Source organism: Dermacentor andersoni, chromosome 8 (assembly GCF_023375885.2).
Source record: "Dermacentor andersoni chromosome 8, qqDerAnde1_hic_scaffold, whole genome shotgun sequence".
Lineage (NCBI taxonomy): Eukaryota > Metazoa > Arthropoda > Arachnida > Ixodida > Ixodidae > Dermacentor > Dermacentor andersoni.
In genome coordinates, this window is record NC_092821.1 from 35885209 (window position 1) to 35901268 (window position 16060).

General features: G+C 43.1%; 1 protein-coding gene across 2 annotated transcripts in view; it reads left to right on the plus strand.

Moving 5' to 3' along the window:
- Positions 1 to 16060, plus strand: part of BNIP3 (BCL2 interacting protein 3) — a 103521-nt gene that overhangs the window by 63618 nt on the left and 23843 nt on the right. Inside the window, exons 1-2 of one of the 2 annotated variants that reach the window (XM_055068191.2) lie at positions 5450 to 5495; positions 11312 to 11459. In XM_055068191.2, coding sequence (XP_054924166.1) covers positions 5465 to 5495; positions 11312 to 11459 — 179 coding nt within the window. In that variant the 5' untranslated portion in view covers positions 5450 to 5464. Of the gene's footprint in view, positions 1 to 5449; positions 5496 to 11311; positions 11460 to 16060 lie in introns of those variants that run through there. The other variant, XM_055068190.2, reaches the window with a different exon arrangement.

Below are 16060 nucleotides of genomic sequence, written 5' to 3' on the forward strand. Positions count from 1 at the left end.
ACATATTTACAATTTACTTACGATGTGGAAGAGCGTTGCCTGCAGGCAATATACCAGACCCTTTTTTTCCTTGCTTAGTTTCAGTTATGAAGCTTCTGGCCAAATGTCTTTGCGTAGCACTGAAGGACAGGTGGCGAGTGTCACTGGTTGGTTCAGAGGAAGAACAATGCATGAGGAAAAAGAAGCTTGGCAGGCGACTCTTTTGAAAGCGTACATGGTCAGAGGAGACGGACCGATGCAAGATCTCCAGCTACAGTTCTCAAACATGTGATGCCCAAGCAAATGAAATATACACCTATGGTTCGCATATGGCGAGAGCTGCCCGTACAAACTTCAAACGAAGCCAGTAGGTTTCTGCGCTTGCACTTGCAGTTTTCTGCCAGGTGTTTTCCCCCCTAGTGCTGAAACAGTCTCCATAAAATATTTTTTGTATCATTGATTATGCTTACTCTCTATGTGTGTTGCACATTTAGGAGCATTTTTGGGGGGTATTTATATGTGCTGTCATTAAAGGGTTAAACCCTCATCATGGGATCAAGGCTGCCAAAGTTGACACTGTCGCTATGCAGCGAAAAGTACGTCTTGTTGGGTGAGTTGGTCACAGTTCAACTTGGGTACTAGGCGCCAACACACACAAGACACAAGGCGCTCTGTCCCGTCTCCTTCCTTGTGTCTTGTATGTGTTCGCGCCTAGTACCCAAGATGCTATGCAGCGAGTTAGAATAACAAGTTGATCCGAGGGGCTCACTTGTTTTTTATAGCACTGAATCCGTTAGTTCTGGATACCATGCTTGTGTTGTCTGTTCACCTTGAACCTAAATTGTTGTCGGCTTCCAGAGGTGTGTATATATATTGTTATTGTTCTTAGCAATCAAAAACTGGTTTGATGTGGCAGTTTCAGGAGTTGTGCCATTTGTCAAAAAAAGAAAAATGTGTGCAGAAATGTCTTTGTGCACTGTGTAGAGTCTGTTTACGGCGATAGTACCAGTGCTGAGGCACTGTTACTGTTCACATGACCATGTGGACTTTCACCACTTTCTTGAGAATGGGTGCAAGCTAAACCATGTGTTGTGCATGGGCTCACTGCCCAACTCTGCTATCAGCTAGGGCAAACAGATTGTAATTGGACACGCCTTGCTAAAAGCAGATGCCACAGGCATAGCCGTTCCCATCCTAGTCTTTCTTTCCATGTTGTCTGGTGGATAAGCAAAGGCTGCGATAAGAGCCACTCTTGTCACTCGGCCTTCCGGCATGGTATCGTGTTTGCATGCGTGGCTTGGCTCTTTAAGCGAATGTGCGCAGAAGTGACAGAGAAACACCAGTCTGGTGTGTCAGTAGGCACATATACATGTGAGACCTTGCTTTTGCTCTCTCAAGCTTTGAACAGTGTTACCTCGTTAAAGCACAGATGGTTGGACTCAGTTTGTCATGGCTTGCAGACAATGGGAAAGCACACACGGAAGCCGAAAAAGAGACAGCAGGGATGACCACCAGGCATATCACATAACAACCAAGTTTATTTTTTGGTCGTGCGAAATAAATGCTGGATTACACGTAATGGACTGCTTGAAAATGCTGAAGACAATAAACTGAGCAAACTTAAGCATGCCCTCTGTTATGTTATCAATGAAGGATATGTGCTTCGTTTAGGAATCTGGCACTAATATGCGGTAGATGTGTTTTTTTTTGTGTCACTGAGCCTATGTGTGTCTTCAGTTTGTGGCTGCCAGCACTTATTAATCTTCAGTTGCTGGTTTGCAAATAACTCTTCAGTTGTTAGTTTGCATTGTCATCATCTTGCTGCCTTCTTTACTGTACTTCATGTTTTGTGGAACCATTTACAAACGTAAACTCGATCTTCAAGCAGACAGGAAAAAAAAAAAACACCTCTATAACTTGGGAACATGCATCTGGTGATTTCATTGCACTTCTGGGGAGAACATTATAGTGAACATGATTACAACTGTAATGCTACTTACTCACTGACATAGATAACCTAAGGGATTCCCTCATAACAAATGTTTGGAGTTTGGGCAGTTCGTTGGCTCAAAAAAATGTTTATTGCTGTAAGAAAGGTTTATCAGCCTGCAGTGCAATCCCAGTTCAAGACCAGCAGCTTTCTGTCAGGACCACATTAAACCAGCAGCAGACCACTCGGTTTTCAACTGGGACCAGTTCAGACCAGTTCATTCCATTTGAAACCAATAGATGCCAGTGGTAAATTTTTCACGTGGGTTGACATGTGTGAGTGTACACTGTACGTGTGTATGCCTTTTATGAAAAGGAACAAGTTATATTTACAACACAGGAGAACCCAGACTATACCATAGTCATAGCATGCTGCTATGAACACACAGGATGCAATCAGTCACTGAGCCATGCTCAGTATTTCACTGTTACACCCATTAACGACATGGAAACTCAGAGTGTCTTATATAATGATTGTGAAAGCACAGATTCACTGTGGGCAGATTCACTTATCATTTTATCAGACACAATTCAAGTTGATTAAGCAGGGGAGTTAGATGTTCTTATCCACTAAACAATATGCAGGGCTTTGGGAGAGTAGTGAAAATTTTCAAGTTTTTGTGTATTGGACTTGCATGGTGCCTAATACACTTGGTGAAGGAATGTTGGGAATAGTGTGGAAATAGTTGTTGCAGAAGTACAATATTGAAGGCTTGAGATATTAATTTTCTCAAATGCTAGGTTTTTTTAACCATTGTGGGGTCGTCAGCATAATTTTGTGGCAGTTCACAAAATTAGGCTTACATCTAGTCCATTGGGCTAGCATTTAGTCAGTTTAATGAGGCTTGGAGTCTTACCTTCTCCTGTGATCCCTTTTGCAAGATATCATAGAAGATTGACAGAAATAATAGTGGTATTCACGGTACAGTTTTGATTTTAGTTCTTATACACCCATATGCTCATGTTTTTCGTGTGTGCCAGCATGTTGAAGGATTGGTACTATTTGATCATCTAACCAGTCAGTTCCAGGCATTCCTGGAAGATTAGCTGTGAACCTGCTGGTTTGCAAAGTCTCGCACATCAAAATTCACAGCTATGGTGCGCTGAAGCAGTAGGGCAGTTTCAGAGAGTCAAGAAGTTTCGTGTAGATGTCATTTCTCTAGCACTGTGTAGGGCTGCTGCATGTTGTAGGTGATGCAGATACTTTTGTTATCTATCCTCATCTCATCGAATAAGCACCGTGACATCACTCCTGAACATGCCAGCCTTGTGTTATCTTATGGGCAGACCACGCCCGCCCTTCTTGCTTCACTCCTATCCTAGGAGCTCGACATTTTGCCCATTGCGTGACTTCACTGTTTCTACGTTGTGTGCGACGGACTTTACTCACCCATGGTGTCATTGCACTGCTATTGTGTGCACAGTAGCTGACAGGCTGCTGTCAGCTGTCGGAGTGATGCAGACATTGTCACGCTGGAGTGTTCCACAACAGGGTTTTCTCCAAGAGTCACATGCCTTCCACTTTAAAGTGCACAGAGGCGTGGAAACTGTTCTATTCTCGTTATCGACCTTCATCATCACTTTTGTGTTTTAATGCTCCTAGTACAGCAGCCATGCTGCTTGCCACACATCTGCCGCAAGCAGCTGATTCTTTTGAGGAAGTTTTGTGTGGCAGCACAATGGCCTTTCTCCTCGCTTTCACCTACCTTATCACCCACACTTTATTACTACATCAGCACTCAGCACTGTCTCGTGGCACATCCTGCCTTATCTGTCATAAGCAGCTGACGCGTTCGAACAAGGCACGTGCCTCGTGAGGTGCCCTCTGAGGTGTATCTTTCCATGTCTTGCTCTTGTTGCCTCATTACGCACTTGTTCAAAGTAGAGTATAGTACTTCCTTGCAGTTTGTCACCCTCACTTGATGAATCTTTTTGTCGCAGTGCACTCTAGTTAAAGGGACACTGAAGAGGAAAACAAGCTGTGGCTGTATTTTTGAATTGTGCTTCTATGATGCCAAAACAGGCACCTTGAGAACAGGCTTGCCGAGCCTGGAATGGAATTGAAGACTGAAATTAACAAGTTTGGTGAACATTTAGCAAACTAAACTGGTCCAAATATTAAAAGACTCTTTGAAAACCAAAGTGCCACACTGATGTACTGGTGCTGGGGTTCTGGCTCAAGATAAAGAAAAGAATGTAACTTCTACCTTCGTTTTCTCTTCTAATAATCAACCTATTACCACGAAATTAACAAATGTACAGTTTTGAAAGCACCCTTTGACAGTCATAATTGATTTAGGGTTTCTCTATAAAAGGGCTCGCCAAGCACCTTCTTCCGGTGTCACATGCACCCTTGAGGCAGCATTGAAGTTGTGTAACAACCCCCTCTTTTATCACCTCAGTGTTGGCACCTGCTTCACCCCCTCGGCAATGAATGCATGCTGTGCCGACAGTCTTAAGTGCTTGTAAATTGCTTCCCAGTGGCAACACTTCCAGTGTTGGCAGGCACATCGGTGTGTTGCAAAGCGCACTTAATATAGTGTGCCTGTGCGCTGCTATGCAGCGTCTGTGCTTTGCATAGTGGTGCTTCCTTTTGGCTTGCATTCCTTCTGGCCTTTGCACAACCTTTTTCCTGAAATATGTCTTGGTTGTTTTAGCTGTCTGCTCTTTTCGTTAGTGCCTGCAAGTGTTTTAGTTCTGAGCATGATTTATAAGCTGCAAGCTTTTTTCTTTTGCTTTTTCCACTGCATCAGGCAAATGCACATGTAAAAGGCGCACAGCAGAGCTCGACAAAAAAAGAGTTTATACCTGAGGCGTAGAGAGTAGAGAAAGCTTTTGTGCCAGTACAGTTGAATCTCGTTATAGTGAAGTCACATCTGACACGAAAATATTTTAATTTCAGCGAATATTCGTTATAACAGGCACGTTGATACCAGTGGGGTTCATTTTGGATTTACTTCTTTATATCCCATGATTCATTATACCTGTGTTATACCAAGGTTTCATTGTACAGAGGGAAAGCTGAACGAAATGTTTTCTTATGTCAGTTGTTTTCTTGCATGTCCACTTTCTCCAGTGTTAAACTGAATTTGGCTTATTAACTATACTAAAGTCGTCGACTATTATCTGTGTTCTTACCTGTCTTTATTAAGTTTTCTGTTGCAAGGGAAACACCCCTATCTATGGTGAGACACCATCTCAATTCTGCCTATGAGAAAACATAAAATGGCTGTCTGGACGAAGGTCCTTTAAATAATGTAACTTCATTAGATGAGTCAACACACATTTTTTTACGCTGGTGTGATGTGTCATCTGCATTTATTGATTTCATTATCGAAAGTTCATTTAGCAAAAAGAATTGTTGCTCTTTACTGACTTCGTCTTTTGCTCACTTAAGTGCTAACACAGATGTGCTCGGTACTTGGCTGCCTTTCCTGAACATTCACGGCTTTAGCTGAGGCAGTTAGCTTTATCTCTGTGGCGTCTGGAGAGCTTGATGGATCTGCAGTCTGCAAGAGCAGACGTGGGTATGCCACATTCCCTGCTGCTTACTGTAAACGTTGCTGCCTTGTTGTGTCTTTGTTTTGCTGGTCACGTGGTTCCAACAGCTCTTCATTCCACGTGATGTGGTGTGTCTGACCGTGACGCTCGCTCTCTTTCCTCATCCACTATGGGGCAATGTGCGGGACTTGGCAGCTGTCACCTCTGAGAGGAGAGGGTTAGGAGGCTGGTAAGTGTCGTCGTCTGCCGTGTGTGTCGACAGACGGCAACGCACTGAGCAACATGCTGGAATGCTTCCAAGAGCTCTGAGAGGTGCAGCCTACACCTACAGGCCTTCCGAGTCAGAGTCAGGGACACTTCTTTGTTTGTTTGCACCTTGTCTACAGGATTAAGTCGTCTGCACTGGTTTAATTGCTGTTCCCCCTCGTCTGTTTCCTGGTCCCCACTTTCCAGTCATGTTTCCTGGGCAGAGGTTAAGAAAGTGCGAGTTAAGAATACTTGGAGAAAGTGCTTGGTCACCACTTTCTTTAACGATGCAAGAGGAGAGAACGGGAACTAAAGTTCATGGTTAGTGAGGTCACCAGGGTAATCTTCGTGATGCCGAATGTCAATAGAATCTTGTGAAAGATGTCTTTCGTTAAGCCTGCCTGATGCTGTGTGACCCGGTAGCCTTTCCATCTTTCCGACTGCTTCACCCTGCTTGATTTTTTATAGTGTTTCAAAGATCTTGTGGAATTGACAAAACATATTTTCCATTTGTGTCAGTGGCGTCAGTATTATTGCGCAAGGTTAGGGCGCATCTGGAATTCCCTGCTTCTTATATAATATTCCATGATAAAGCCATTTGTGATGGCCATGATTGGTATCTTGTCTGTTCGAAGGAAACTGGATGACGAGGTATGTTGTTGGAATTGAGTGTGCTGACGTAGAGCTTTTGTTGCAGCTGTCCCAGATTATTACATTATTGCACTCGGGGTCATCTGACAGCTGCGAGAAAGACGGCGGTCCAACTTTGTTTACCCTCATTGCGGCTGTCGTGCTGTTATCTTGCTCGTGTGATTCTTGGTAGGTGATGGGCTTATTTTAGAAAGGTCTGGCTTGGGGTTTTCTGTTTTTGTGTGATGTAGATAATTTTCCCTGAGAATATAGAGCAGCGTGCCTTTTCATACTGTCTTTAGTGAACAAAGGCAGCTATGTCTTTTAATAAACACTGTGCGTCATGCTCAGCAAATAATTATTATTTCTTAATTCTCACTGAATTTTAGTGTTTTTTGGCTTCAACGGTAGTAGTTTTTTACAGTTTTAAGGTTGGCAGGTTTGTGATTGTCACGATGATGATGAAGCATGTTCATTGGCTGTGCCAAATCAACAGGGAGGCGTCTGTACAAGCAACAGTCATGTTAAGCAATTAAAATTTCGTCTAGTTTCTTTGTCACATGTTCCCCTGATCCTCATCTCTGTAGATGCGTAGCATACATGCACTCTTGTGGAAGTAGCAGGATGTTAAAGTTACATTCTGGGGTTTTAACTGCCAAGAACATGATCTGATTACAGGGCACACCATAGTGGGAGACTCCGGATCCTGAAATCTTAAGTCTTGAGTCATGACAGTACTTTCTGCTCTCTTGTTTTTTGATGCGCAGCAAATACACACTGAACTTGTGAAGGCTTTATGTGCACATATCTTTTGCTGTGTACTTCAAGAGGGAAACAACAATAGTGGCGACCATAGGTGATGAATGGAGAGGGGTTTGGTCATGCCACTATCGAGAAAAAAATTCCAGAGCCCAGTAATGATCTTGTGGCTATCCAGACAGAAAGATTGTTTAAAGGGGGTATGTGGGGTTGAATGGTCAACTTTTGAACTGGCTTACCAATTTTAACGAAATTCGGTAGAAGGCTTTGTCTTCCTGTCACTAGAACACATAGTAAATTTGATTACTCTAGCACAAATACAAAAGAAAGTTACGCATGTCCCATTCAGTAAATGTGTGTGTCGCCTTAGGAAAACTATCATTTTAAATAATTAGAAGTTAAGTAAACTTTTTTTGTATAAATGTCTTCTGGACACTCTATATTACACGATGGCGGCTGCTGCTTGTGATTTTATGCCGTCTTCCATAGGAACCACATCACTTGAAAACCAAGTTGTTTTTGTTAATCATGCGATCAAGAAATCTGCATTTTTTTTTCTGAGTAGAAGCAATTTAGAAATTCAAGATGTACATAGTCTTGTTCCTGATAAGCTTTCAGCTTAGAAACAATCTTGCAAATTGTTTTTGCCTTTGTAGTTTTGAAACGATAGTTTTCCTAAAAGTGGAAATTGTGGCGCCAAGAAGTGCAAATAACTGAGAAAAATCGACTCGAAGATCTCAAAACATGCCAAAACACGTGCAGTTGCCTAGTCCATACGGTCATTTTCTTGTTTTTGATTGTGCAGATAGTAACGAAACTTGGCGAGGAGCTTTCTTATATGCTTAGACATCCAAAACAAACAAAAATGCGATTTTCTGGCGAAGATTGTGATCTCAGTGCAGCGCCTGCCCTTAAATGTCGGGTGGTGCCATGCATTTTATTAGCCATAGATTGACTGGCCATAAAGGCGCGTCCTTAAAAGATAGCATACTCATTTACAAAAGGCATGGACAGTGCAGATTTTAAACTATAATGAATCGTGTACGAGCCTTGTGTGTGCAAACAGAGCTGCCATGATTCATCGCACTGTTTGTGACACAGGCAAGCAGGCGGATGATGAACCTTGCTGGTGGAAGCTCGGCTGGACAAATTTATGCTTGCAGAACTAGTGTCCCATCCTGCGGAGAGCAGTGACAAGGCTGGAGGTGCAGGCAACGCTTGTTTGGTAGAATGACGCTGCTCCCCGAGTCCCACCTGCTGTTTATAAGCACACCAGTGTGCATTCCAGAGTTAGCAGGTTCAGAGATATACAGCAGTATTCGTAGCACGCAGGCAGTCTGATTAGATAGGCCAGCCTACCCATTCAAAAGGGAACAACAATCACATAGTCTCGGGTACAGCAAGTTCATTGCGTGCGAGAGCTGTAGCAAAACGGTGATAACTCGCTGGAAGCCATGGCTAGTAAAAAACTGTGGCATATGCCTAGAAGTATTATATGTTTGCAGAGATCATTGTCACACAATTATACAGCCTTCATCATTCGGAAGGTGCTTTCTGAAGCAATGTCAGATATTGGGCTAGTTCGTATTTCGCAAACAAACTTCTTAGTGTGGAAACAGTGAACAAGATGGAGAGAGAATGACATACACAAGCACTAACATTAGCGCTTGTGTTCCTAGCTCTGTCTTGTCCATTGTTTCTGTGCTGAGAAGTTTGATTGTGGTTTCTGAAGTACAGTGGAATCTCGATAAACGGAAATCGCTTAAATGGAACTGCTGCTTAAGCGGAACACCACCCTCATGGTTGGTTGGTTTTGTGTTCATGCAATGCTCTCTGCAATGTCTCTGAGTAAATCGAACTACTGATAAACAGAACGAATTTCCCTGGTCCCTTGAGGTTCCGTTTAAGGAGAGTCCACTGTAGTAGGGGAATCTTTGGCACCAGGAGTGGCGGCCTGCTTACTTTTGAGGACTTCTAAATTACATTGGCTGCCATAGTCTATGAATCTTCACCAGTGGGCTGTGCCTGATGGCTAAGCTTTCTGCAAATTTTTTAAAGTGTGTCTATTTCAGCCCCTGTAACTGACCACAAGAAGCCGCACTCATTTTGCTTCTTTTAAAGGGACAAACATTAAAACAATCTGGACTGTTATATGGCCCTCCAATCATACATCGTATCATCTCTTTGTTTTATGTCGACAGGCGAGTATGTTTGGAAAATCAGGATTGAAGGAGACGCACGTTTCTTCTGCAGTTCAAATCGCTTGTGAAGAATGGGCTCTGTCACATAGGCATATGATGTGGCATTGCTGATCTGGTGGAGACGGGTAGCATTGAAGGGTGCAAGGGCCAAGTATGGCTAGAGTGCACCGAGTGATGGTTTAAAGCTCCACCAATCTTGGAGGCCATACTCCGCATGGTGCTGCTGCATGTTTTGAGTCAATGGTTTGCCCAGAGAGGGCGCTACATTCCTCTAAAACGTGCCAACATGGGGTGTGAAGAGATAGCATGAGTTAGTTCCTCCCCTGGCAGTGACACCAGCATGAAAAAGTGAAAAGAGTGGGAAATAGGTTGCGACAAAATAGATCCTTAGGTGTTACACATTCCCATTTCTTATGCTGCTGCATCTGTGTTAGTATGCATCCACAATTCATTTGTTGGTTGCCTGCATAAAAGTAAACATCCTGTTCTTTTGTCTCGTCATGTTGTCTAAAGCAGGCTTGGTGGAAGGAGATCAAAAGTAGAAAGAATGAAGCCTTGTCTGGAACAAACAGGATGCCCCGGAGTGGATGGCATGCAGCTGTCTTTTTGACAGGCCAATTGCTCCGAGTGCCATTTGTGCTCCACTTCTTTCTCCCCTGTTTACTTTTCCTTTGGCTCTCTTTGTCGACTCGGGTGGGACCAACTGTGTCTGTACGTTTTGTTCTGCGCAGCTGGCTTTCAACAGGCATCCTGCTTTTGTTTTGTTTTATTTCATGCTAGGTGACAGGGTCACGGCCTTCGCAGTCTTGTATTTCTCTTGTGTGCGTTGTCTTGGCGGCAACAATGTGTCCAGCGTTCCTCCTATCATTTGTGGACTCTATCAATTTCCAAAGATCTAGTATGCCCAAGTGCAGTCGGAGCTGCACTTAGGCCTGCACTCGGAAGGAGAGGTGCTGCCGTATCTTTTCGGGGGAGGGTGGGGTTGTTTTCTTTGTGATCTCTTCTTGCTCTTCCTTAATAATAAAAACGTGGGCTACTTGCGCACTTCCTGGCCTGCGATAAGTATGCATTGACCATCCATAACTTTTAGTACTATGCTGAAATTGTGAGCTTGTTTGACTAGGGAACCAAGAGCAAAATATGGTGCAAACAATAAGAGAAAACAAGCGGCTTTTCCATGCATTTATCAAAGCCTGGAGGCATTGGAGGATACTTTTTGAGCATTTGTTTGCATTTAACCCCTTCCATGCCGCATAATTATCTCAAGTTCTCATCCTAAGTGGACCAATTATTTTTTAACGATGCCAATTTCCAACATGTTTTACGTCCTTAGAAAGAATAAACTTGCTTCTGCTTGCACCGTTGCATGGATTGTGTGCTGCCAAGTACCAAAAGCACGACAAAGTACTGAGACAAAACTAGGCTCAACCATGGCATGGCTAGAAAATGTGAAGTAGTACTGCTGACGAGCTGAGCTAGTCTTTGACCGTCTTTAGAAGAAATGCATAGACGAACCTGGCTTCTCGAAGATGCGGAAAGGGTTGACAAAGTAGCAAAAAAGTTGAACCACATCAAACTGTGTGTGCGAAGCTATTTGTAGTAGAATGTGAATGTAAATTTAGAAAAGTAAGGCTTCAGATGCAAGCATGCAAAAGTAAAGGAATTGGAATGGCTTTTTGGCATATGGACAGATTAAAAAAAAATGTATATAGTGGTGACAGGGAAGATGTTTTATTTTTCTCATGTTGCTTGCAGTGGCGAGATGGACAGCTGCGCTCCAGCATTAAATGTAAAGTTGGCATCAACTTAGTAGCAGTATTATGCCGCTATGGGGGGAACTTGTGCTGGTTTCTCAAGCACTCCTTTGTAGTCTCTGTTTAATAAGACTCGTTCGTCGAAGTACCCTTTCCGCTTGTGTACGTTGATGTAGCAGACTATCTGGAACGATTCCGCCTCTCTGTCTTGAGTGCCTACTCACCACTGTGTCCTTGTCTCCTACCCTGCAGAGTCGTGGGTGGAGCTGTACTATGGTGCATCGTCGTCAGCGTCTGAGCGTGCCACGCCCCCCCTGACGGGCAACATGCACATCCTCGAGAAGCTGCTGCTGGAGGCCCAGAGAGACTCTAATGTGTCCTCCGCCCGTGGCAGTGGCAGGTGAGTTGTGGTCCTGTTTCTCATGGAAAAAAAAAGGGGGGGGGGGGAAACGGCACTGCATTTATGCTTGCGCACTTGTTTCCAACATGTATGGCGGGTTAAAGGCCGACTGCAAAGAAATTTGGGACCCCGTGAGAAGCCTGATTTCCATTAAAGAGACTGACAACCAATTTTCATGGTACCTATTTTTTCGAGTGCCATAGAAACCTTACCAGTCAGAGTTTCTAATCACAAAGTGCTAATGTAGAAAATGCTGGGGAACATATTTTATGAGAATTTTTCGGTCTGCAGTGAGGATGCAGTCGTTCACTGGAAGCATGCTGGAAATGGTGATAGGCGAGCGTGATAGCGATTATACACCGGCATTAGTGGGAGGCAGACGACAAGTGTGGCTGTAGCTGTAACAAGCTGTAACAAAGTATGATATTGTTTATCAAGTCGACGTTCCAGCGGTTCAGGTTTTCTGAATTGTTAAATTATTCCTGCGATAATAGCTACGTGTTTTCATGGTTTCCTGTCCAACTGCTTTGGTATGCAACTAGTCCAAATGAAACCAATCGTATCGAAAACGAAATTATGCCTTTACACGTGATAGGGAGTTCAGTGTGTTGCCGTAGCCAAGTGTGTGTTTTTGATTTCCGAAGCATAGAATAATGCGCGAGTGTCTAACAATATACCAACTGTAATATTAAGCAATAATTATGCTGTACTTTTACAACAGTCAACCTATGTACAGTAATCTCATAGAATACATCCAAAGTACCAAGATTTCACGGCCAGGTCTCGCCTCTTACTGGTTTTTGAGACTTTCTTTGCCAAGTTAAAGTTATAACTCCTACTTAAATTGCGAACAGCGTGCTGGATTCTATCACTATAAATCATGGTCATTTCGTTGCCATCAACGTCTCACAACACATTCTGGCCAGTTCTCAGTCCCTTCACTGTAGATATACAGGAGCTTCCGTGCAAAATTTTACATTTGAAATACGAGCAGATGCGCTGTGAAAAGCTACTGAAAACGGCATGTCGTCAATACTGAAAACCTTGAATTGCAGCTTCTTGACACAAGCTTTGAGATTATGCAGTGTGAGCGGCTGCCTGTGTTGGGCTGAGAAATCGCGGAAGTGACGTGTCATGTATGCTCACTGCCAGGCGCCCACATTGTCTGCTCAGACGCTGTTTAAAAGCTTGTAGTGACAAGATTGCACTGCTGCACTGCCAAGATTGTTTCGATAGTATATGTACTACACATGTACAACCAATTTAGCCAAAGTGAAATTTCATTTTATTTGGCTTTTACAACAAATCAGTTGAGTGGAGGAGATGTCACGAAAAAGGAAATTGTAATCATCCCAAGAAGAACACAAAGTTCCTGTTTTTTCCATTGTAGTATTGCCCTAGTCTGGTGTTGATGACAGTTCCCTATTTCATGGACATATGGTAAACACACGTTCCTATGCATGAGCATGTCACATGTGCACACCGAAGGACACATGCTTTTGTATTCTCAGTTGTGTAGGTTTTGTATTCTGATTTCTTGTCTTTAATACCCCTGAAATTTGTAGGTGCAGTTGGCTTGGTATAATGTAGGCATCATCACTTTGTTAAGGACTCCTTGACAAAGGGTTTGCGTGACATAGGGGGGAGAGTTTTGTGCTGCGACTTCCTTGCTCATATTCAGAATGTTCACTTCTCGCCCTGTTGCTTATAAAGAAAGGCTTATATGTCAGAGTAATCGCCCTGAACTAGGGTTGCCAACTGTTCTGAATTGAGCAGAACAGTCCATAGTTCTGAGTAAATGCCCGATGTTCTGCCTTGGCCCTGTCGACATACTTTCCTACAACAATTACATGAGGGAGCTCTGGCGCAGCAATTGTTCAGCCACCATGGGAATGATGGGTATTTCATGTATTTGTTTGAGCTTCATCCTTTTAGATTCAGATGTTCTTGTGGCTTTCTTTATTACGGTTTATCTCCCTTCATTGTGCTCTATTTGAGAGCAATCTATACTTTTCTAAGTGCAGAAGGCTCTCCGGACACGCACATTCATTACTAATTTAATTGTAGTGGTTCAGCCTATCGAGGTGGCCAAACCGAGATGCGCCAAGCGCCTCAACGTGTTCCCTTGACCACGATAAATTCATAAGGACGTTCTATGCCGCTTGTTGATGCATGCGTCGTGACTTAATGCTTTCAATATCGGGCTTCTCCGATAGAGGTCCTGTGTTCGGATTTTGCCATCAAGCAGTTTCAATAATGTTTCTTTAATTATTCATTACACAATACTAATTTGTTGAAAATGACGAATTTAAAAAGTCACAAAGTCGTTTGAAGCCATAGGGATGAAGTTTAGGCAAATCCATGTACTAGCCATCATTCCCATGCTGGTTGAACTGCCCCGCTTGCAGCTCCCATAGGACACCAGCGCCGGAGTTCCTTCCAGTAATTATTCTATCAAACTCTATGCCAGATGAGACTGCCAAGTGTCCCGACTTGCATTTTTTTCCTACTGGATAACAGTAAATAGACCAGAATTCCTTTTCATACTGCCCGACAGCTTGTTTGTACATTCTCTTTTGTGTTGAGTTGCATTGTTACAAGCATAAACGCAGTTTCGTTCTTGCTGTGGTCCTAGTTGTGTTGTAGGCCCTAGCTGTTCACAGTACCTCGACCGTATTGATAGCCGTGCTTTACAGGTAACTATAGTGCACCTTTGTTGTTGTAAGTCGTTACACAGTAGGATTTTAAAAAAAATTCGTTCAGCTTTGTTGCATGTACAGACTGCCAAGACTAACAGGGTCGATCGTCTCCAGCTGCTCCCCCGTGCTCCCGTCCACTCAAGATTTCGCAACCCTACTAAGTGCACTTACTTTTGATAACAGAAGCGCTATCTGAAGCACTGTTAGTCTTTACCTGTCTTATAGAGTTGGACTAGCATTTTATAAAATACTAGTTTGGATGGCTGTTTTACTGTGGTTACATGCTGTCATGAGTTAGTTACGTTGCACAGGCAAAAAATCACTAATAAGCAAGAAAGGTAAAATAGTGTGTTACACCCAGGTCTGAAAGAATAGAATGTGACACATGAGCGCTATCTGGACTGTGGCGCATGCACAAGGCCAGCCATAATCACTCCGAATGCCGAGTTCCGCTGGAGTGGATGTTTTTCATCAGATTTGTCAGTTGTAAGTTAGTGCTCGTTTGTCTCATTCCTTCATTTCAGTCCTGTGTGTATCACGCCATTTTAACCTTTTGACGACGTACCAACCAGTTCAAATGTCTGAACTTCTGGAAACACTTGCTGAAACGATGAAGGGAGAGATTAGGAGGATGGGGTCATTGGGCAAACTTGTGCTCACAATGCAAAGCAACGTATTAGTGACCATGATAGCTGCAAGTCAGATCACATAAGAGTGCTTGCATCTGTCTGCTAATTATACATGCATCGTCACACATTCCAGAGCAGTTGGTGGTGCTTTGTGTAGCTTTGCAACTACACTTTTTGCATAGTGTCTACATATCTTATAAGGAGGGGCCCATCTTAGGTGAAATGATTGATATATGCAAAGTTCTGAATATACCAGGCATGTCTTGGGCCACAGCGACAAGATGGTAACAGTGATAACACTGTGAAAGTGACCATCAGTAAGTAAAAAACAGTGTGTGCGTGGCATTGTGTTCACATGAGCAAAGTTCACACCTTGCTCATGTGAACACACATGTGAAAGCAGAAAACTCTGAAATACGGTTACAGGTCACGTGTGCATTGGGAGCACCACCTTGCATTTATGAGAAAGCTTGATGCCCTCATGTGCGAGTGTATCAGTGTACTTTTGTGCAAGAACATGCTACATTTCTCGTATCAAACAAATGTACATTCATACTTCGTTATAGGGAGATGGGACATTATGAAATACGGGCTATCACAAAGTAAATGCAATTTCCATTAAAATCCCCATAGATTCATGTATTTAGAACCTCTTTTTAACAAAGTAATATCGCCCTGCCAATAAATGTAATGCAAATGCATGGCTTCTGTTAAATGTGGTTAAATCATTAACTAAATAGTGAAGAAACACTAAACTGGCTACTGTGCATCTTACTTGAAGGTCTCATTTGGCTGTCATCAGAGAGACGGGCGGATCACTTCTCTCATATTTATTGAATATGAAGTGAACTGTTTGCCTCTGATTCTCTATTTGCGAAATATGTTTTGACATGAGATGATGTTTTTGCTGGAATAATGGACAGTGACTCAGCCTAGCAAGATTTTGTAACTTTTTATGTACTAAAGCAGTTAATGTATGTGAAGGTGCTTCGAAATTCATGATCTTGCTCTACCAGTGCTGCAGTTCAGCTAGGTAACTCAAAAAGACACACTTTGTGTGTGTCCAGCGCTTCCTCGCAAGAGGCAATGGACACAACAACCAGCCAAACGGCGCCATCGGCGCCTAAGGAGCGGTGAGCCTCTCTCGACCGCTTCAAAAAAGACAAAACCCGCAGTCACGGCAGCTGTAAAGCGCCGTGAACTAATTTCAGTCTCTTAAACAAACAGCACCAAACACATTTATCACAATGGAGACACAGATACTATAGAGGAA